The sequence below is a fragment of the Anastrepha ludens genome, chromosome 2, assembly GCF_028408465.1.
Source record: "Anastrepha ludens isolate Willacy chromosome 2, idAnaLude1.1, whole genome shotgun sequence".
NCBI classification, from domain to species: Eukaryota; Metazoa; Arthropoda; class Insecta; order Diptera; family Tephritidae; genus Anastrepha; species Anastrepha ludens.
The window spans coordinates 67695235-67718985 of NC_071498.1; the positions used below are offsets into that span (position 1 = coordinate 67695235).

The 23751-nt window shown below is 36.2% G+C and overlaps 1 protein-coding gene across 3 annotated transcripts in view; it reads right to left on the reverse strand.

Moving 5' to 3' along the window:
- Positions 1-9069: 9069 nt before the first annotated feature.
- The window catches only part of LOC128871720 (ichor), a 51150-nt gene continuing 36468 nt past the window's right edge, over positions 9070-23751 (reverse strand). For all 3 annotated transcript variants that reach the window (XM_054113706.1, XM_054113705.1, XM_054113704.1), the window contains one exon: positions 9070-14551. In XM_054113706.1, coding sequence (XP_053969681.1) covers positions 12654-14375 — 1722 coding nt within the window. In that variant the 5' untranslated portion in view covers positions 14376-14551 and the 3' untranslated portion in view covers positions 9070-12653. The remainder of the gene's footprint in view (positions 14552-23751) is intronic.

Here is a 23751-nt window from a genome sequence, read left to right on the forward strand (position 1 = left end):
TATTATTTCAGCAACAGGAATATTACACAACACTTTCATACAAAACCTAAAATCAATAAATATAAACGAAAAAACGCACGCACAAATACAAAAAGCTGTTATACTGAAAACTTGTAATATAGTAAGGCCCTTTCTTAACGAGATGTATTAAAAATTTTACATTCTTACAACATTACTACATCGTAACACAAAACAACAGAGCATTGTCCCTTGATACCGATATCCGGGACACATGTTATCTCCGGTAGTTGCGAACCCTATCGAGATGGAGTAACTCTATAATAATAAAAAAAAATAACAATAACAATAATAACAGATTCTTCTTACATTGGTAAAAATACATAATAGACCCAAATTGTACAAAAATTACATATTGTTAATATGTATATAGCAGACTGTAATAAATAAAGGGTATATAAAAAAAATAATAATATTTAAATTCTGAAAGGATTTAAAATTTTCAGCTTTTATTTTAAAACAACATCTTCTTATTTTAAAATAACGAGCTTCTTTTGAAGAACCCTTTACTTTACTCTAATGACCAGAGCATGCCTAGTATGTGCTATTTTTTTAATAAATTTGAAGAAATGATTAGTCCCATTTTTTTTTGAATAATTTGGTTATTATTGATAATTTCTAACGGAAGTAATAATGATTTTTTGTTATTATTTCCAATTACAATCTTTAATAACCCGTAGGCTACTAAAAGAAATGAATTAGTCATTCTTTGATTTTCCTTATTTCAATATAATTTTTTATCGATTGTAATTAAAATCTTATGGCTCTGCTTGGTAAAACAATTCTCAAAAATATTTTAAACGATTTTAGGAAGAGTTTACCCCTTTCCAATTTTTGGTTTTGTCTTTTTCACTTTGCCTCCATATTCATCACTCTCTATTTATTATATTTCGTTCTCCATTCAACGTTAACTTTTACTGTCGGCTTTTATTTATTTTAATTAAATATTTTTCTAATAACTTTTCCTTCGGCTTGCTTAATTATATCATTTCCATTAAAAGTCTATTACGTTTATTCTTTCACGGCAGCTTTATGTTGTCTTAATATATATTTTATTGTTGTTTTTATCCAATTATGAACAAATGTGATTTCAATTTTTCTATAGCAACAAAAGCACAAATAAAAGAAATCAATTTTATCACTTAGCATTTAAGACAAGCCACGACCGTTCCAACTTCAATTTTTACTTCTACCCGAACAAGTTCACCATAACCAGTGTCATACAATTTTCGTATTACTTTTTCTGTTTATAAAGTAGAGCTTTGTTGTGGTATTATACTTCACTACGTTTATTGTTTGATTCTCTTTCTTCTTAAGCTTCTTTGTCTACTCTTTTCTATACTCGCATGAATTGTATTTTATAAATTAATTAAAATTGTTCGTTATATTACGATAATTGTTCACTTTCCCTTGTAATACTTAAGAGTATTTTCTTCATTAATAAGATTGCGGGGAAATACTTATACTCGTACATACGTATATGTCAATAGAGATTGGTGTTTAATTTATTGTAATTGCAACAATTCTTCTCAGATGAGAGCTTGAAATTTCTAATAATGAGTAGTTGTATGTGTGTGATTTGTATTTGTGTGTAAAGGAAGCTAGCAAAGTAATTAAAACTTGAATGTGTCAGGGAAATGCCAGTCTGACTATGGGCTTCATATCTGTGACAATCTTACAAAGATTACAAATGCCCTTCAACCTACTTTAATTCTGCATTACTTCTATTAGAGATCGGAGAAGGGGCTTAGCGTAAAAAGTATATCGCTGCCTCTGTATCCTTCGAAGGACGCCGTTGATGAAGTGTGAAATTAATCCGAATAAGCCGCACGGGTGTCCGGGTGTTTTGTGAATACGCAAAATATTATACTTATATATAAATAATATGTTGGTTAGATTTAAATAAAAATACATGTATTTATATTTTATAGCTTTCCCTAATCATTACCAATCTAAGAACTTTGATCGCAGCTTTGATTTTGAAGAGCAAGGTCGGTCATGCTTACCTATTTTGCCTATAATACATCTCGGCCGAAGTTGTAGTTCAACTCGATTTCTGCGATCTGAGCTCGGTAGCTCTTGTTTCTAAAGATTTTTAAGCAGATTTTCATGAAGAATTCGGTTCATTTCAAATCGACATAATTGAATTCAAAGTTGGATATCATTTCGCGGTAGCGCTCACCATTCACAGTTACGTTACGATTCGCAGCATCTTTGAAGAAGTACGGTCCAATGATACCTCCAATCCATAAACCGCACCAAACTGTGACCTTTTCTGGATACATTGGTAGCTCTTGCAATTCTTCTGACTGATCTTCACTCCAAAATCGACAATTCTGCTTATTTACGCACCCATTGATCAAAAAATGAGCTTCGTCGCTGAACACAATATTTCGATAAAAAAGTGGATCTTCGGCCAACTTTCCAATAGCCCATTCACCAAAAATTCTGCGTTGCGGTAGGTCGTTCGGCTTCAATTCTTGCACCATCTGTATTTTGAAAGGCTTCACACCTAAATCCTTTCGCAAAAAATTTTCCACGTTGTTGAGTAACAGAGGCCCAATTGCTGCGAACGGCGACGAATCGATAATTAATGGCCATCATTAACCCTGGCCGATACAGCTGCGATATTTCCTTCAATTCGCACTCTACGTAAGCGTGTGGGAGGTTTAATGTAAATTTGGTTATAAATTTAGTCACAATAGCTCGAATAGCCGTTTCCGTGGGTCGATTAAACTGACCATAAAATGGAAGAAGCATACATAAACATCAATGCAAGGTATACAAATATATCTTTTTTCTTTCGGTTCTGTTTCCAGTGTCTTAACCTAACTAATTATTTTTGTTTACAAAAGCTGAATATTTTATCAGTATTTTGTTAGTTCTCTCGGCGGGGATTCGGAGCCGAACCCCAAAGCTTCCTGACTTTCCGAGGGGAAGCCTCGAAGGGCAACACGAGTAGGGACGGAAGAGTGTCGGAGTCGACGCTCAAGGTAGGTAGACAGTCACTTGCGGAACCGCGTGCGGCTCGTGGTGAAATAGGATTGGAGGGGATGGCCAGCGCCAGCAAGGGGCTCTCCCCAAGCTTTCCGGAGGATTGGGGGACTTATCTTCAGGAGTCCTCTGTTAGGCCTAACCGGAAGCTAGAACAGAGCAGGAGAGCCTTCTCTGACCAACGCGTAGCCACTAAAATCCTGGACCGCTACGGTGGCCAAAATGCTTCACAGGTATCTGTCGAGTTGATCGAGTAGTGCTATTTATAGTATATGGAGGTGTAAACTAGTGGACAAGACTTCATCTAAATTTCAACAAAGAAAATCGGGAATATTTTCTAACCAGAGATATTGAGTTCTGCATCGACAGCACCAAGCTTTACTGGGCTGTGTTGGGGCAGGAGTTATGTACGAAGAATTTGGTGCGTTATATTTCCAGTTGTCAGTCATTGAACTCTAATTTATATAATGCGAGGGGAATCAGTTTGCCGAAAATACTAGGTGGCTTACAGCTTTAAAAGTGCAACAACGATTACGGAACATTGGCTGAGAGGACAACATGCAGCGCTAATCGGGAACCTCTGCAACAGAATCTGTCTGTCCTCTGAATTTCCGCACCTTGTGCGTCCATAAGAACACATAAGAGGGCGGAGAAGTATGTGGTAGGAAACATAATTTATGAGGTGTGGCATAACATCTGTAGCTTTATAAAGGAGTTGAAAGGCTTGACTTCTTAGCTTCAATAGGGATGAAGCGTTGTGAAATACAGAAAACACTATATTTTACTTTTTCGAAGCTTCTTGTGAAGGTAAAGTATTCCAACTATCCAACCAGCTACTGATTAGTAAAACACTTGCTATTTCGATGAATACGCAACAGAAATTATCTCAAATACCAAATCTCAGTTGTTCCTTCTCTTCAATTTTTTTATTTTTTTCTGCGATCATTTTTGTTCTGCTATGCACATGCGCAACGTTGGCGATAGTAATTACTTGGTTAAGAAATGCAGATTTTTTCCTCTACTTGTATCAACATGGATATGTAAGTCTTTTACCTAAGCACACCAATACACTTGCATTTTTATTAAAATTTAGGTATTGGTTTTGTAGAAATGCAAATTTCATTATAAAGCGTGAATTACCGAGACAACCTGGCAAATGTGTATTGCTTGCAAGTTAGTCGCATTTCTCGCTATTCTGTTTTCCAATTCACTATATACTTGTACACGTACACATCCATATGCATAGCCTTTGTATGATAGTTGTATTTTCGCTATTATATTTAGAAGTAATTTTGCCATCGAAAGCTTCAACGAAACTTTTTTGTTTTCTACTTTTTGCTTGCTTTTTTGTTGCCTTTTGCTTTTTTGTTGCCTTTTGCTTTTAGCACTTCTACTAATACTACCCTCGCCGGCTGCTGCCCCGCTTTCTTCTGCATTCTCAGCAAAGTTATTGCGAGTGTGTGTATCCGATACTGCTTTTGTAGTGGTATTGTTAGCTGCTGCTGCTGCTGCCGTTGTTGCTGTTGCTGTTGCTGCTTTTTATTTGCATTGTTGTTTGCGAGCGACGAGCAGCGAAACTAGGTCAGTGGCACACATTAAACTCAAATACATTCATAAAACTGGAAATAAAAAGTCACATACTCGTATCCACTCACACAAGCGTGCGGCTTTTACATCTAACTACTGCTTCTTTCCATTCGTGTGTGTGTGTGTGACGATGTGCTTTTGTGAATATTTGTATTCTGTTCACTGCCAACAACTACAACTATGGGTACCAATTTAAATAGTTGTTGGCTATTATCGCCGCTATTACCATTATTGTTCTTGTTATTACTATTATTTATTGCTGTTGTTATTGTAATTTCTCCACACTTACCAACGTGTTTTGTTTTATTTTTCTAGTGGAATTTTACTGCATACCTACTTACGTACAACTCACAAATAGTTGGTGGAAGTTGCTGTGAGAAATCTCTACAAGTTACAAAGCAATGTTGAGACGGATGGAGTGCGAGCTGAGTAGAGAATTCTCCAACAGCGAAGAAAAACGTTGAGGAAGCTGTTTGTCATGGTTGTTGGAAAAGGCAAATACTACACTCTTATGGACGATTTATTGCGGCCGTTGACAAGTGTGCATCAATTTTGATTGCCCAAAAAGTTGATTATTTTTAATAGAATTAATGAAGCGATTTTTGTAATTTTTCCAGAAAACTAACAAAAATTTAATGCTTGATTTGTTGAGTTCTCAAATGCCATGATTCAATAATAAAAGACTGTGCAAAGTTTGACAACTGATTTCGGATGCTACTCAATCCATTGATGCAATTGGAAGTAAGGGAAAAAGGGGCATACGTTTATGCCTTTTCTGAAGAGGTTGTAAAGAATTGAAAAAATGTCGATGTAAACCATAGAATAATTTTATGTTATTTTATGAATGGTACTTGATTATTTATATTTTTAACTTAGCCGTTTCCGTAGATTTTCACATACATATTTCAGAATACATATTGACAATGCATGCAATAGGCATATACGTGCCTAGTTAGCGGGTTCTTTATGCATTATATTTCATAGTATTTTCGTTTGTAAAGCTTGTCATTTAGTAATGTTTCTCAAATTTTGTATTTTTTCAGGTTTTAAAAAGTTGAATATCCGAAATCCAAAAGTTCTTAGTTTGACAAACAAATGTGATAACCAAAAATTTTTTTAACTAACGTTTGACAAAAGTTTTGACAACCTATATCTTAAAAACTATAAGTTTCCCACAAAAAAAATATTCTTCCCATTCTCAGAAGACCTATATAAGGGTGATTTTTTAAGAGCTACAGGAATGAAGTACGGTCCAATGATACCTCCAGCCCATAAACCGCACCAAACTGTGACCTTTTCTGGATACATTGGTAGCTCTTGCAATTCTTCTGGCTGATCTTCACTCCAAAATCGACAATTCTGCTTATTTACGTACCCATTGATCCAAAAATGAGCTTCGTCGCTGAGCAGATTTTTTCGATAAAAAAGTGGATCTTCGGCCAACTTTCCAAGAGCCCATTCACCAAAAATTCTGCGTTGCGGTAGGTCGTTCGGCTTCAATTCTTGCACCATCTGTATTTTGAAAGGCTTCACACCTAAATACTTTCGCAAAATTTTCCACGTCGTTGAGTAACAGAGGTCCAATTGCTGCGAACGGCGACGAATCGATAACACTGTGCGACAATTTTGGGGTCATCAAAATCAAACCACACCGGACCTTTTTTTTCTGAAAATATACCTATTCAATAGCAAAACCCTCGCTGTGTTTTTAAAAGTTAGCTCGATTTTTTTTTTTATAGCGTTTTGAAGTTTTCTATTTTCATGAGATTTTGGAGTTTTACCTGTACCGTAAATTTGACTTATAAATCGACCTTTGTTTGATTTAATCGATTTATTTTGTCATAGCTTGATGCAGAAATTTCGTACATGTACAAATAAACTTATTTTGAGAAGAACCTATATCTCAATACGCAATTTTGAATACCAAAATTTCAAAAAATTGTATGTTTTTACCATTTTTTACTGTAATTATGAAAATAATTAAAATTTCTCACTATTTCTTATAGCAAAAATGTTGCAAAATGTACTAAAAAAGTCATTTATAAGATAAAAACATAAAACTGAACTTTAAGTTTGTTATTTTCTAAAAAAATAAATTTTTAACAAGATTTTTCTTCATAAAAATAATTGTTTTATACTCTGCTTTAAATTTTTTTTTAAATATCTAAAAACTCTGTAGGTAAAAATATTAATATAAATAGATTAAGTAAAAAGAATATAGACTTGAATTCTTATAATTTTTTTTTTTTTTTTTATTAAAATAAAGAATTTTTACGTACTAAAACCTTGGAGACGAGCTCTTTTCGACAATGATTGAATTTCAACATCATCATTATCAGAGTAATCAGATTCATCAGTAAAGAATTCCATGCCTGTCTCTTCTTCTTCTACCTCATATTCTTTTTCCTCCTGGTTACTCCATTTTCCTTCATTTTCTTCCTGGTCGTATTGAAAAATATGTTTACTCCACCAACATATTTCGGCTAGTATGGCACCTGGAGCTCGTTTTCCTCGGTATCTTGACTCAAATAGCATCGCAGTTTGATGGTAGTTTTGACGGGTGGTTACGTATAAAATTATTTTCATAATTACAGTAAAAAATGGTAAAAACATACAATTTTTTGAAATTTTGGTATTCAAAATTGCGTATTGAGATATAGGTTCTTCTCAAAATAAGTTTATTTGTACATGTACGAAATTTCTGCATCAAGCTATGACAAAATAAATCGATTAAATCAAACAAAGGTCGATTTATAAGTCAAATTTAGCGTACAGGTAAAACTCCAAAATCTCATGAAAATAGAAAACTTCAAAACGCAATAAAAAAAAAAATCGAGCTAACTTTTAAAAACCCAGCGAGGGTTTTGCTATTGAATAGGTATATTTTCAAAAAAAAAAGGTCCGGTGCGGTTTGATTTTTGATGTCGCACTGTGTAATTGATGGTCATCATTAACACTGGCGGCTACAGCTGCGATATTTCCTTCAGTTCGCACTCTACGTAAGCGTGTGGGTGGTTTGATGTCCAATAATGTAAATTTGGTTCTAAAGTTAGTCACAATAGCTCGAATAGCCGCTTCAGTGGGTCGATTAAACTGACCATAAAATGGAAGAAGCGCGCAATAAACTTTCTTAACAGAACACGTATTTTTATAATAAAATTCAATGATTTGCAAGCGTTTTTCGTTTGTAAGACGACTCATGGTTAAATTATAGATCAAGCTGAAGATGTTTGACAGTGAAATAAAACACGAAACGTGTGTCAGCTGTTTAAACCAACTGTTTACAAAGATAATAGCTAAAAAATCACCCGTTATTTTAAACCATGCACGAATTTTTGATATTGCCTGTGCCATATCGTCCCAAGCCCAATGAATTTGTTTGGTTGGGTCTTCCAACTTTTTAATCTGCCCTTGAGAAAGTGAACTTATCCAGTTTCACAAGTCGCTCCTTAAGATGGGCCAATTCCTTTTCCAGGTGAAACATATGCCAATCGATATTTGACCTAAATGAAAATTCGTTTAAATAAAAACACAATCTTAAATAAAAAAGATTCACTCTGCTTGCCTAACGGCGTCAGCCAAATGATGGACTGTCTCGGGCTCATGCCTGTCAGGTAGAATTTAGATAGACATCGGAAGAGCATTTCTAGACAATTTCCGATCTGCTCCAATCTCAAAATCGCTTGCTAAAAAGTGAGATCCACGCAAATTCTTTTGCCTGATTTGAAAGAAGTGTCGCATGATTTTATCTAAAATTTTATTTTCATTTTGTCTTTTGGGACATTAACAAACTTAACACCCTCTTTTGTCCACGTTTTGTGGGACAACAAAAACAGTATAGCTTTTTCAAGAGGATATCACTGATTTATTAAGTAGCTCAAGATGGTTGATATAGGGTGAAATGTAGAAAAAAAAAACACCTCAAGACATATAGAAAAAAAACACCGTAATTGCATTTGGGTTTTTGAGCAAATTTCGGGGCGAGGTAACTCACTCGCAAATGAAGAACCTCAACTTGTGCGAAAGGCTAACGTAAAAAAACAAAGTATTAATCTTTCATTTTTATTGACTTCACTAATGATTTGATGAAATTGCTTTGCTAATTGAACCAAGCGCAGTCAAAAGTCCCTGCAGATAACATATAATTGAGGTCGAAATATCGACAAATAAATAATAGTAAATAATAATTTAATGCGTTGTTAAACTGGGCTTAAGCTCACAAAATAAAAATACGAAAACTAAAAAAAATAGTAAATATCCCCCTCTTTATTTTAGGCCACTTGAGTTTACGGATTTTTTATGTGTTAGGTAATGCACCTATGTAAATATATTTGGTAAATTTTTGTTAATCTTATATTTCTGACTTACCTTTCCACTTAGCAACTCCGAAATTACTTTACAGCAGCAGAGTTTTTTTAGGCAAAAAATATTTATATTTCTAAATTTTTCAGAAACAATTTGCGACGCAATTAAAAATAATTTCATTTAATTTAAAACTAAACTAAAAACAATAAACTATTTACATTTTTAGGGGTCCAAAAGAGATATATAATTTATGGGGGAATAAATAAGAGAAATATCTTTTGATTTTAATGGAAAGGAGTGGTGGGAGTATACACATTTAAATAAATAATTGCACAAGCGTGTTTGATTACAAATAAATAATAAATATTTTACATTAATTTAGGTTACATAAATTTCTTTTTTGTTTTGTTTGTTTTTGTTAATTAGTACTACTAAGTTTTGATTATTTGATTGAAATTTCAGTGGTTGCTTATTTTTTGTTTTTTATGTTTGTTTGGATAGAACGCATACTTATAGTACGAAATTAATGTTGAATGTTATGTTTTGTTATTAAATTACAATTTCTAGTTTAGATCTAATACAATTTAATGCATAAAACTTAAAAGACAAGCATCATAGATTCAGCAAAACATCGCTTTTTGTGTTTGTTTAGATTTAAAATTTTATACATAATATAAGGGTTTTTTTCTAATAACAGTAAAATAGTGGCCATACAATTTTCAAAACTTTTAATGAACAGTTCAAAAGCACATTTTGAGCGCATGTATAGCATTTTTTATTTTATTTGTAGTTGCGTTTTCTTGAATATTAAGAACGCTAAATTTACGCGAAATTTCATTACACCGCCAGGGTGCTAGCCAAAATTTTTGTACTACTACACCCAATTACTTTCTTTACACTGCACTTTTCCACATTATTGCATATTTGTTTGTACATTATTGCTTAGTACTTAATTTTATTAGATTTTTATTTAATATTTACACACACGTATGTATATGTTTTGTTAAAAAGTTAAACAAAATTTGATATTGCTTAATTACTTGTATGAAATATTTTTCCACTTTGAGGTACAATTTCTCTGCTTCTTCTACAGCCTTTGCACATTCATATTTTACAAATTCTTTGCGCACAGTTTTAATTTAAATTAAATTTAACTTTTTATACACTGTTCCACGAACTTACACTTACACAGATATATGTTTGTATAATTTTACATAACTATTGTTCTAAATTAAAAAAAAAATGAAAATAATTATATTTTAATCCATTTTGTTACTCATACGCCCCAGCTGTTTACTTTTTCGATGGTAGAGCGCACACTTGCATCAAAACGGAACAACAGTTGCAAAAAGACAATTGGACGCTCCGTTGTTCTTACATTGCTTGTGCTCCCTTTAAATTTGTACCCAACTAACTTAAATTCACTTAAATGCACTTTCCTTTTCGTTTTCACCTACTCTCTTTCTCAAAGAATAACTAAATATTTATAGCTGACATAAATGGAATGCTACTGTCGATCGTTTAACGCATTCGGATTTGTGGTTTTCTCATTTCAATGCAACCCAGACATTTTAGCACTAACAGCTGATTTCATTACTTTCTAAAAGTTGCCTAACCCTTCGAATTTATAAATTTTTATTTACGCACACGAGGCGAATGCTAAACTCTAAATATTTACCATATTTTGATATTTGTACCCTAAACATTCAATATTCGATAGTCAGTATTTGCAAAATGTTTGGTAGTAGGTGTCGATGACGATGGCAACCGCACTCGTTTAAACAACTGACATCGTCAGAATTGAAGAAACGTGCTCGCTCAATAGTTCTTAATGCATATAAAGCGTTCTGTGGTGCAGATTTTAAAATATTAGTGACTCGTAAGCGCTTTGCTTGTGGGCCAGTTATGGCATGCAAGAGAAGAGAGTTTATTTTATGTTCGAAAAATGTTATATTACATAACCAAGGCATTTCAAATAAATATTTATGATAAAAGCTTTATTAGGTTTGCTGCAAGGAGAAAGAAACAAAATATTTATTTAAATTGTTCTATGAAATTTTGGTTAAGGGTAAAAAACAGGAATGTGAGTATTTTGGAAACTAAAATGTTAGCATATCTGAGGTTAGTAATACAACTGAACTAAGGAATAGTTTTTCAGTGAGTTTGAGGCTGTAGAATTGGGCATTTACACTTAGTTTAGCCAGAAAGCAGAATTAAATTTGCACTGAAAACTCCCTCCAAGAAACAGGAAGTGAAAAAAATCAAAGCTCTCTTTGCACGATTTTTTTTCCAAAATATTAAAAATGCTTCCATTTTCGGATGTGACATTTTCGCTCTAAATACTTTTGCAACTAATGAGATATCGATAGGCAGTTACAACCAGACGTGGCTTAGTATTTATAATCGATATTTCAATGCTGTTTTAGGTTTAAGGCTCTAAAATTAGGCATAGGCAGGTTAAACTGTAAAGTATAATTAAACTAGCGCTGGAAAACTGGCCTCATAGTAGGTGATCAGAACGGCTGAGTTCAACTTCCAACTATGGAAGAGGCCAAGTTATCGAGGTTTTCGCAATTTCTAAAAAGTTTACTGGATGTTATTGAAAGCGATAAGCTTAGAGAATGGCGGCGGAGTGGCAATGCAAATATTTGCCTCCCCTACTCCGCCTCGGCCGCTTCGGCACTTGATTTTTGATTGGCGGAGCTGTGTTGAGTTCTGTCTTAAACGAAAAAGCTGTTTATACTTTAGTAACTAACGAATTGAACGGATTCTTATTAGAATTTTAATTAGTTATGGAAAGTTGCAAGTGACTCGGTCAATTGTAACTTATGCCAGTGAAACTTTTTCATTTAGAATTTACCCATAATTACTTCACTTCTTATATACATATAACTTTGTGTGCTAAACCTACATTTTCACTAATTTCACTAATTTTACTATGCATCCAAATATTATACATAAATTTTTCTAGACTCAATTGTATCAAGAACCTTCGTTTTAAACCTTGATTACTCACTCACATTATATATTTATACCCCCGCCTACAATTCTGTAACCAAATATAATAGATTCAACTAACAAGTGAGTAAAACTAAAGAGATCAAAAGCAACCAACAACAACGAATAACAAATAATGACTGCGTGCAACGTATTCCAAAATAATAACTTAATATATGAAAAGCAATAAGTATTTTCGTTACCAACTAAACTACAAAAGATTATACTCTCATCTCATGGAATATTAAGTGTTTGTCAAATGTAGTCGAATCAATATACAGAAAATACTCACCTCATTCTGTTGAATGCCTCACATTAAGGAATACGTTACACGCACTCGCTCATTGAAGGCCATTGAAGTAGGAAACATTCACTCGAGTTGAGTGACTGCGAGTTAACTTGTAGCCTCCTCAGCAGCCTCTTTCGCTCTCTAGTGGTGTTACCATTCCATCGCCTTCAATGAACACTACGCTGCCTCTGGGAGTGTTGATGTGTGGTGGTTGAGGGTGCAGCTCCAGCAAGGCTACTTTTTGGTAAAGCCACGCTACAGCTACCCCTTTTCTTTCTCGCTTACGAGCACGTGAATATATTAGATTATTCATAAACTCGTTTTTTACGCAATTGGGCGCACACCCACACACTCAGGCCACTCTCAGACGCAACGATTTTGTAGATTTGGGCTTGAACGCTCGCATATGGGCGTGCATCACGACGACATTATTGTGTTGTTCGTGATCCTCGCGCGCATCGTGTCAGTCACGCCCAATTCTCTTATGTATCTGTTGATGTTTGAGCAAGTGCGCCTTCTGTCGAAACGCTTTGGCGCAGACATCACAACGGAATGGTTTCTCGCCTGTATGCGTTCGCAGGTGTACTTTGATGTTGCTTTTGTTGAGAAAACCTCGATTGCAGATACTACACCGATGTACGGGCTTCTCTTTGCCTAACAGTCCGGAGAGGTCATTGGAGCTGAAGCTAACGGAGGATGGTGAAATTGCGTTGAGTTGTTGCGGCCCGAGTCCGCTACTACTAGACTGTGCGTTCGCTTGCGCCTGCTGCTGTTGACTGGATTTCTTTTGAGAGCGTGAACGTTTCGTCTTCGGCGTACCGGTGGGTGTAATTGTTGTCGTATGTGGATAATTACCTAGCATGTCAGGACTACAGAGACCGTCTGACTTCATCGATGACATGGAGACTTGGTACTGTTGTGGATTGGTGAGATAACGTGGGTTGATCATCAGATTGTCCGTGGTCGATACCACAGAACCAGGTGGACTCGAGGTGGACGTCGCTGTCGGCAGCTCGTTGCAGTATGAGGTAGAACTGGGCGCTTCACTTTTCAACGCCGATGTATTGGCTTGTGTTTGTTGCTGCTGTGGCGGACCATTTTGCAGTCGATTATGCAGTAATGGCATATAGCCGTGCGTCAACAAGCTCTGTAGCGTGGAGCTGCTTGGATGCACGGGAGAATGTGGCAAGATGAATTCGCTTAGCGCATCCTGTTGCGACACAAGTAGTTTACCATCCTGTTGTATACAATTTCCATCTATCCACGCATCGAGATCCATCCAGGAATCTCGCGTATCATTTCCGTCATCCTTATCTAGTTGATTGGGCACTGTTGTATCGGCTATCGCAGAGCCGATTATGGCCGCAATATCGTCAATCGAGTTCATATCCACATACTCAGATAGATCTTTGGCGTCGGTGTAAATGCGTACGCCACTGTGCAATGAATCTGGTCCATGATCACCTCCGCCCACCATGCCATTTCCATTATTGCCACCGCCGCCACCAACACCACCTCCACCAATCCCACCCGCACCACCTGCCGACATAACACAGCTGTCGGCCATCGAGTACAACTTATTATCTAATTGACTATCCGCAAACAGTTTCACGTCGCTCAGGCAGGCGTCCGTATCCGGACTTAACACGCTCTCAGGCAGGCAAGTAGACGAAGAAACGATATTGTGATCGGCTGAAGACCCATGACTGTTGGCTCCACCGCCTCCGCCATTACCCGGTAGCGGTGACGTACCCGACGTCGCCGCCGCCAACTGTATACTTGTGGAGGCGTTTCCCGTCGTCGTCGCATGATTCGTCTGGTAGGCGCTTTGTATGTAATTGTTGTTGCTCTCATCAGGTAGCCTCTGTGCAATTGCATGGTAATGATGTCCGGATATGCCATTGATGGACAAATGTCCCGTATAGCCGGTGAACGGTGGTAGTGGTTTCAGATCAGAAAGCGCATTCAATGAGGACGAATTCAATAACAGGTTATCAAGTACATCTAAGGAGTTTTTCTGTTCCGAATCGCTAGGAAGCGAATCCAGGTCATGATCGAGCAGCAATTTATGGCCATCAAGCAGATATTGATCCTGGCTACCGTTTTGTGTGGGACCCCAGCATGGACTCATAAGTAGACTTTCAACTTCAGATTCACTTGGGCCGTTCATGCTGCAAAACTTCATTGTATTCCACGGCGCATACGAGTGAATTTTTCGGGTTCTTGTGTACACAAGATATAAACTTAAATACAATTTTCTTCAGGATGGAAAGTAGAACCAAAACAGGGTAAATTTGGTGTGGTAGAAGGTTTGAATGGAGTATAAATCTCCTTTGCTGAAGATGGGATATTTACGGCTAACTGCAAATAGACAAGAAAACGCAATCATTAAATAATTAACGTTTCACAATGTTATTGCGGAATTGTGCATAAGAATTACAATACTTAAACAGTACCAAATGTCTATACTTATATATTTTACTTTAAGATGTGTTTATTAGCCAAAAATAAATTATAATGTTGTTTGATATTTGCATTCATTGATTTATCGATTCGATAGCAAGGCTTTTTTTCTTTTTTGACATTGATTTTGATTTATCTAGATCTAATTGTGTTACTTAATATTGTATTTAAATAGGTATATTGATTGCTAATATTATAGTTGCCAAGTTTGGCTTGCTTTTCTTTACATCTGTGTCTAGTCTGTAAGGTAATTTATAGTGTAGATTATTAAAATAAATAAATAAATATTAAATATTAAGGGCAATGCAAATATTGAGTTATATTTTTGACTGTGGTGGAAATTACTCAAAATAAGCTTTGAATAAGGGAATATTTATAACTACGTACAGGTGAATGACACACTTAAGTGCTTTAAAAGCTTTAAAGATTTGCCCTGTAATATGAGACACATTACCTTCACAGCCATATAGATCATTTCCCATATAACCTGTGAGACTTAAGCCAAGAGTGAGCAAAGTTCACAGAATATAATGGAGTACAAAAATAGGTACCAAGAGAGATATAATGACACACCATGGCTAGGCTCACATTATGCGTGGTTATCTAAACCGTAATCAACGAAGAAAATCACTGAAAAGCAGTTTCTTAGAGTAGATAAACAAAATAATATTTTTTTCGTTATCAGTGATCTCGATAACGCCGGAGTAGCAAATTTCAGCAGAATTCGATACTTTTCAGTTACACTGATTTCATTACCATATTCTCAAGTCAATTCTGAGATACTTTGGAATGCGCATGAAAAAAAAAATTAATAAAGCCACAAGTTCATTTTGTTGAAAGAAGCGAATCATTCTGTATCACAACCGCTAAAAAAGTGAAGATAGCTTTCTTCGGACGATAGGCCTCTTTTTAACTGTCCAAGGTACGCATGTTGCACTATTTATAAAATAAAAGAATTCATATCAGTTGTGAGGTTTTAATATTATGGCACTAGTGGTCTGACAAGAGCTGTGAAAATTAAAAACTACATTAAACTACAAGGTGGCACAAAGTTAATTATATAATTTTTTTTATGTATAACTTTTTAAATAAAAAAAAATTATTTTCAGTGATGTAAACGGCAAACGACAAAGTCTGCAAAAATTATAAATATTCTTATTAGTTTTTTTCTTAACATTAATTTTACGCTACCTTGTAGAATGTTACAGGTTACGAACTGCAAGGGTGGAAAATTGCATGCGTTTTAAACAGTGAATAACTCTAATAAGGGTATTCAATTAGAAAAAACTTTGAACGTTTTGAAAAACTCGTTTCATGCATATTTAAATTGAAAAGCACTAACTGCTGGTGTCGTCGCCCAGTTCGCAGTCATAATTTTGAACCAGCACTGACACCGATAATAATGCCAGTTGTGAAATCTAACGGAGAGTCTCTTTTGCTAACACGTGCTATTTGGTTTGTGTAGGCAAATGAGTAGTAAACTCATTTCTCGATGAACAAAAATAACACTTTATAAATCCCCCAAAATACCTGTCTTATGGCCTCTGCATATATGCATATAATTAGCGCGTACACCCTTTTTGGGTGTTTGGCCGAGCTCCTCCTCCTATTTGTGGTGTGCGTCTTGATGTTGTTACACAAATGGAGGGACCTGCAGTTTCAAGCCGACTCCAAACGGCAGATATTTTTATGAGGAGCTTTTTCATGGCAGAAATACACTCGGAGGTTTGCCATAGCCTGCCGAGGGGCGACCGCTATTAGAAACATGTTTTCATTAATTTTGCTTTCACCGAGATTCGAACCAATGTTCTCTCTATGAATTCCGAATGGTAATCACGCACCAACCCATTCGGCTACGGCGGACGCCTTCTCTGTCGTATGCTATTGCATAATATCAGACCGCAAACTGGCTATAAATGAATTTGAAAGAATCAGATTGGCTAGCGTAACCGGCGCTTTATTTACGAAACAACTGAGAATGTATAGGTGATATAGGAAAAAATTAACATTATCTCTGTGAGCCAGTCGAAGTTACTCGCTCAATTTCGGTTTTCTTTATAGCTGAAGGCCAAACCTGGTAGTCTATCATCCTTGGGCGATGACAACACCCGTTGAGGCGGGCCGCGTAGTGTTTGAGAGAAAACCTATGGATCATGCAGTGAGTTATATGAGCTATACGGTGACTTTGATATAGTGAAGCGAATAAATTTCCAGCAACTTCGTCCGAATAGGGACCAACGCCCCGGCTATGAAAGCATTCAATGGGGTACATGCAGATGGTAGTAGAGGAAGAGAGAGGTCCCCTTCGCAGTAGGAAAATCAGGAGAAGAAGGAACTGCCATCACTTGCTGTGTCCCCTGCGCCAGTTAGCAAGAGGAGGAAACGACTTGTGCGTTTTGTTTAACTCGTCCAAATTTGCTTGCACGGTTATCGCGTTAATCAAGAAGAAGAAGAATTGATTAGCAACTAATTTCTGACAAACTTCCACATTATCGATACTTATACAATAACTCTTAAACAGAAGTTAATTTATTTCTCTTTAATGTCAATGATTTAGTTCAATCTAACTTTTAATTCCACCTAGTTCCCTTCTTCTTTGGGCCTAAACAAAAAATGTTAAATTTATGAAAAAAATCGTTCATAAAAAAAATTAAAAACCAGATAAATTCAAGCCTATGCAGACATGATGTAAATACTTATATATGTATGTACATGTGTGTGTTCGTACCAGAATATAAATATTGCAGTGCCTGTTTATGGAGGACTGAGAGCGCGACAGCTTCAAAAGCTACAGCAGTGGCAACTGCGACGAAAACGACGTCCAATAATTTTCAGGCGGTATTTGGGTCAAAACATTCATAATCTCTAGAATTAGCATACGAATGACAGAAAAGTTTCTTGAAATGCGCACACACACATATGCAGATGCATAGGTATTTGAGATTATATTTTCGTAGAGGTATACCATATGTGTAAATCTATACATATGTCAGATAAGTTAAGTACAGCACAAATACACACACAACAACCGGTGCACCTATTAATGAAAGCAAGAAGTTGCTTAAGTAGGAACATCTAAAATTATAATTTTTAAATAATCGAAATTAAAACAACAACAGCAGCTTAGTTTGAGATCAAAAGAATTAACAGATAAGCAAAAGGCAAGAGACTTATTTTTATTTTATACACACACATACACATATGTGCACAAGTATAGTACATGGCTAAGCTTTAATTTTGGTAACAAGTTTTCTAGTTGTAAAATAAGCAACAAAAAGTATTAATGACACCGACAGCGATGGCGTGAGGAAATGCAAAAGAAAAACTCCGAAATAACGGGAACTATAGTAAATTTGAAGCGCTCAGCAGCAGTTGAAAATGAATATCGATGCGGGCTTGCGCCTTGCAAAGGGCTTAGCTAAAATATTATATATTTAATGAAAGATACCGGAAAAGAAGCTGGGATTGTTTATTTATATATATATATATATTTTTTTTTGTTTTGGAAATTAGTTGCGGTTTGAGCTTCAGGTGTTGCTAAAGAATTTGTAATAATTTATGGGCATGTGTGCATGTAAATTTCAAGCTGTGCCTTTACACGAAAACACTTGGTAACAATTCTGTAGGCACTCAGCTGCATGATAGGAATAAATAAAAAAACTTTAGCGAAATGAAGGAAATGCTCATAGCATGCCATGCCCATAGCTCCGCAACTCTCTTTAAACTATTCATCAATCCGACAATATTCGACAGATTAACAATAAAACAGTACACCAAAATTTGGCAGGTGGTTGGTTGGGCAAGTTGTACTTGATCATATCGGCTTTAAAAAAGTAAAACGTAAAGAAAAGCTAAAGAGCACTAGGAGAAGATGAACAAGAAGAAGAAAAAACAATACTTTAAACTGACCGGTCGAAAGCGAAGTGTTGTTGGACAGGTAGAAAAAAAAGTTTAGCTTCGTGTAAACTTGCACGTTTACAGTTATGTACTCGTACGAAGCTATGCACAAGTATTTAAGTGGGCTTGGTGTATAGCGGCTGTTGAAAAGGTAGGTGTGCTTCATTTCGTATTTGTTAGTAACTGCGCTTGTAAGTGGTTTTTATATATGCGTTTGTTAGATTTTTGGTGCGCCCAAAAATGTTCTCATACCGTCTGAGTGATCAAATGAGATGGAAAAGTCATGCCACTTTCTGCAATTCTCGTATTCAAAATGCCTACACATATGCACACAATTCAGAGGCTCAAGTATCTCTCTTGATCTGATAAAAACAAGATACTGCATTGGCGTAATTTATATAGGGTTTTCCAATGAGGGCAGGTGGAAAAGAAACCAAACAATCTGTGTGTGAGTCAATAATTTATTGTGAATATTATATAAATTTATTAGGAATATGACCACCACGGTTTCGCATGGTGGCACGGCTATGAAATAATGAGCGTTCTACCGCGACAGTTCATGTATTTTCCCCTCACCATAGTAAACTTTCTCCCGTGGCTGGTTCGAATGCAAGTGTGTACAGCTCATTGAAACATGAAAGCCTTGCAGTAGTTAGTGAGAGTGTTGACCAGAATCCTTCCAACTTGATCTCTCAACAATCTTGTCAATTGTGGCTGTCGAGAAGCGTCCAAAAATTTTACGCCGCCTCCGAATGGCAAAGTATGTTTTTTATAAAGAGGTTTTCCATGACAAAAAAGCCATTGCCTACCGAGGGGTGGCAGCTATTGGAAAAAACGTGTTTTGTCATTAGCTGTTTCATGCCCTCGAAGCATTTGAATATTATCGGGCCATTGTACAATTCAACCAACCTCTGCACGTGAGTCTATGACTGGCTTTTATGTCTATAAAGCTTTTAATGAATTTTGGTATTTACTAAACTCGTTGCTCAATACCACAAATAGACTTAACTCGCCAATGTTAAAATAGAATCGACACTTTGTTATATTGACGTGAAAAATTTCATATAAATATTTATACGTGCCAGCAGTACGTCTACTTACCAGAATGATGTAGAAAATTTTGACAAGGAACAAATTTTAGCATGCATTCATTTATTGAAGATTGTTTTCTATAAATAACCTCTCATCCACACATTTTATTTCAATTAAGTATCACAACCACCTACAAAGCTTTTGAACGGTATTAATGAGACACCCTATACTAAAATAGAACGCAGAATAAAGCGGTAGTGGAACTGCGCTATTTTCCACCACCTTACACTTCAAATGTTTTATCAAGTAGATATCAAGTTTTTTTTCCTCAAATTCAAAATAATCAGCCTTAAAGAGGCACTTTATATTAAAAAAAATTTTGAAAAATATCGTGAACAAAACTCTGAAAATGTCAACTTTTTAATTACATAACACGTAAAATTTAATAGTTGTAGCTTCAAAATTTAAAGTATTCGCTCTTAATTGGACACTCTGTGTATAGAAAATACGCAGAAAAATATGCACAACAAAACTATGGCGGAAATGCCAATTTTTGAGCTATCCCTTGAGTGACAAGTTTGCGCCTTAAGTCTTTTGTTGTGGAATAGACAAGTTTTATTCTCGGACGATGCTGCTTTCCTCGATGTTGTTAGTTATTTGCGCGATATTTAACATCTAACAACACGTTATGAAAAGAAGTATTACATTTTTGCCATCGGATTGCTTCGCTTACATCCTTTGTTGGTGGTTTTCCGAGCTCTGGTTTTTGCTTTCCCACAAATGGAAGGACCTACAGTTTTATGCCGTCTCCGATGGTTATTTATCAGGACCATTTCATACCAGAAACACACACGGAGGTTTGCTATTGCCTGCCGAAGGCCGACCCTTATTAGAAAAACCTTTTTCTATTATTTGACATTTCATGCACGGGGTTTAAGCTCGGATACTGCCGAATAGTAGTGCCGCACCACCACATTCGAATACGGCGGCCAGCTTTGATAGTCTTTAGCCTGATATAAATCCAATTTCGCTCAGTTAGCTTCAAACATATTTACTATTGTATGAACAAATAACATTTATTTATCAAAATATTTATTTTCGTGTAGCTAACATATAATTTGAATTCCAATTAAGTCCAAGTACCACCTGCTGGAAAAGCCTGCGATTTTTTTATAATTGGCTTGATAACAAACTTATTCTATGAGTTTGAACTCAGTTGGTTACTTTTTCACTTTACAAGTATACACCGAACAAAGACAACACTGTTTTATACTTGTGTATAAAAATTACAGCCTTCGAAACAATACCCGAAATGCAGTACTTCCCAGCTATCAACCCGTCAAAAAAATACCACATACAAAAATATTGGTTGCTTGCATGCGGATATCCAGCCAAAATTGCTATACCAAAACCCTTACATATTTACTTATTTTATACATAGATGTACAATAATTATAAATATGAGAAGATTTTATGCTCCTATACGCCAATTATCACTTTCACGTAATTCATGCACATATCTTTATAGTGAACCAAATCGGTCTGTAAATATGGTATTTCCAAATATTTTGGAGCGTCACTTGCTCAAGTGGGCGAATCAGAAGGGATAACGGCTTCAGCGCCATTTGGTCGAAACTCACAACAACTCGTCTAAATTACATGGCATTCGCAAGAGTGATTTAGAAGTACGTATCGGACATATCTACATACACAAATATGTACCTATGTGCAGGTATAACAACAAGAGTTTAGTTGGACTGGCATAACCTATAAATCAAGAAATATTTTCTTTTATAGCGCATAGCTTCTAAAAACTTATCTATGGACATTCGCATAAATTCGTACATAAATAAGTATAAGTACATCCCATGTATAGTGGTATGTAAGTAAATTACTTGTGTGTAGTTTTTTCATGTATACAGGTTGTATAGAAATTTACAGTCAGTTGCAACTGAACAATGCATCACCAGCAACAACACTACACACAAAGAGTAAAAAACGAAAACGCGAATTGCGCACAAAAACAAAACGCTGGCATCAGCAACATCATAATAAATTTCGCTTTCAACAAGTTCGCGGACATAAGCGGACCCCGGATGGTCGGCCGATTTGCCTTGGCTACATGGAAATCAAGCACAAGAATGAGAACGGGCCACATACAAAAAAAACACTAACAAGTAAGGTAATACCACAACTTTGACACGTAAATGGCACACAAAAAAAAACATCAACAACAACTGTTGCAAGTATAATCAGCAATAGGGGAACAAGAAAAACACGTTGCCGGAAAAGTGGGTAAAGCTGCAGCAACATGTTGCGACACACTGAAGGCATCAAATTGCTTATTATATGCAGAGATAGAGAGTGAGAGAAAAAAAAAATCAAATAATCGAGTAACATGTTGCTGGTAATAGTGAAAATGTTGCAACACAAATATTTTCAGACACACGAAGACAATTGCCAATTACAGAGTGGGAGCGAGAACAAGCTGGAAAGAGTGATAGTTGGAGAGCGCAAGTGATCGATTGAGAAAGAGCGAAAGAGGTAAGTAACAGCAGCAGCAACACCAATAATAAAAAAAAACTCTAAAATGAAATGAACGCAGGGGCAGCATACCTGCACGACGCTGACTGCCATTACCAACACGATAGCAATAACAACAGCAACAGCAGCCAGCATAATGGGAAAAAAGTCAGACATCAGCAGTAACAGCAGCGAGCACACCAGCATTAAGGCAACGACGCGCCGGCAACAGTAACACATATAGCCAATGTACCGTTATTCAAAAGACCTGCTGACATACTTCCGCATTCGGCAAAAGCCGATGAATACCGATTACTACTAAAGCCGATGCTGAAGCTCTATGTATGCGGTTGAGCTGAGACGCTGCAAGCCAGTGTGAGTTGGAATACATAAACATAGCTGAGCTGAAACTGAAGCTGAAGCCGAAGCCGAAGCTGTTGAAGCGATTGAGCTACCGACTGGTTTGAAACACACCTCTTGCTGGAAAATATGTACTTGCAAGTATGAAGCTGTAATTTTGTGTTTATTGAAAGGTGATGAGTGTGTGTTTATATGGGTGTGTGTGTGTGCGTGGTTATGAGTGCTTGGCACGAACTTAACATTGGCCACTATACCAGCAATATTGTGAATGTAGTTGTGCGACAAACTCACAGTTGGTTACTATTACGGTTGTTGGGCTTTGATTTTGCTCACTGCGATGCTCTATTCGGCACATTAAACATATGGCCGCACAGTGGGTGAATTTTGGTAGTAAATACTTCTCGAATTAAAGTCAATGGAATGCAATAATTTTGCGTTTCTGCGTGGGTTGCCATTATATATGATTGGTGTGCGCATCCTTTGTGTTGTGTGTGGCTGAGACCCTTCAATTTCTGTCATGTTAGCTGACATTGTTATATAAATGGAGATTTTATGCCCCTCCGAACAACAAAAAGTAGTCGAGTCCTTTTGTGTCAACTGTATGGAGGATGAGGTGGAATCATCTAAGCCCCTTCTCTTTAGCTGCCCTGCTCTCGCGGAACTAAGGCACCTTGGCGCTTACTTCTTAGCTACGCCTGCTGATATAGTAGGCATTGATATTAAAAATCTGATGAACTTTGTCAGCAGCATAAAGCGGTTAACGTACCCGCAACACAGTCATGATTCCTAATGCACGTATTCTAAACCCATCTTCTAAAACACATCCCATTGCGCGTACTTCCTTCTGAGTTTATATACAATTTTATTTTTAGTTGTGTGCCTCCCTCGGTTGACAGATTTTTTACTGAAAAGTTCTTTTTCAGGGCAAAAATGCTAGTTGTGCTTGGGGTTTGATGTTGCCAGTGAGCTCTGAAGCCAGAACCTGCCGTAGATAATTACAGACCCACTAGGCTACTGCGATCGCTCAAATATAGGATTTTTTTCGCTGAGAACTATATAAATGGACAGCTGAGGATGACAAACTATGTTGAGATTTCTGTTCAGTAAAGTTTGACAAATCATTATGATTCGTTTAAGGCCAGAACAACACTTCCAAATTGCGGAAATTCACTTAAAACAATATGTTCTTAAAGTTCATTTCACTCTATAAAGAAGACGCCAAAATATCTATTCGTCGTCGTTCTCAACTTGTTGGCCTATGCCCTTCGATTATGTGGAACCCTTTG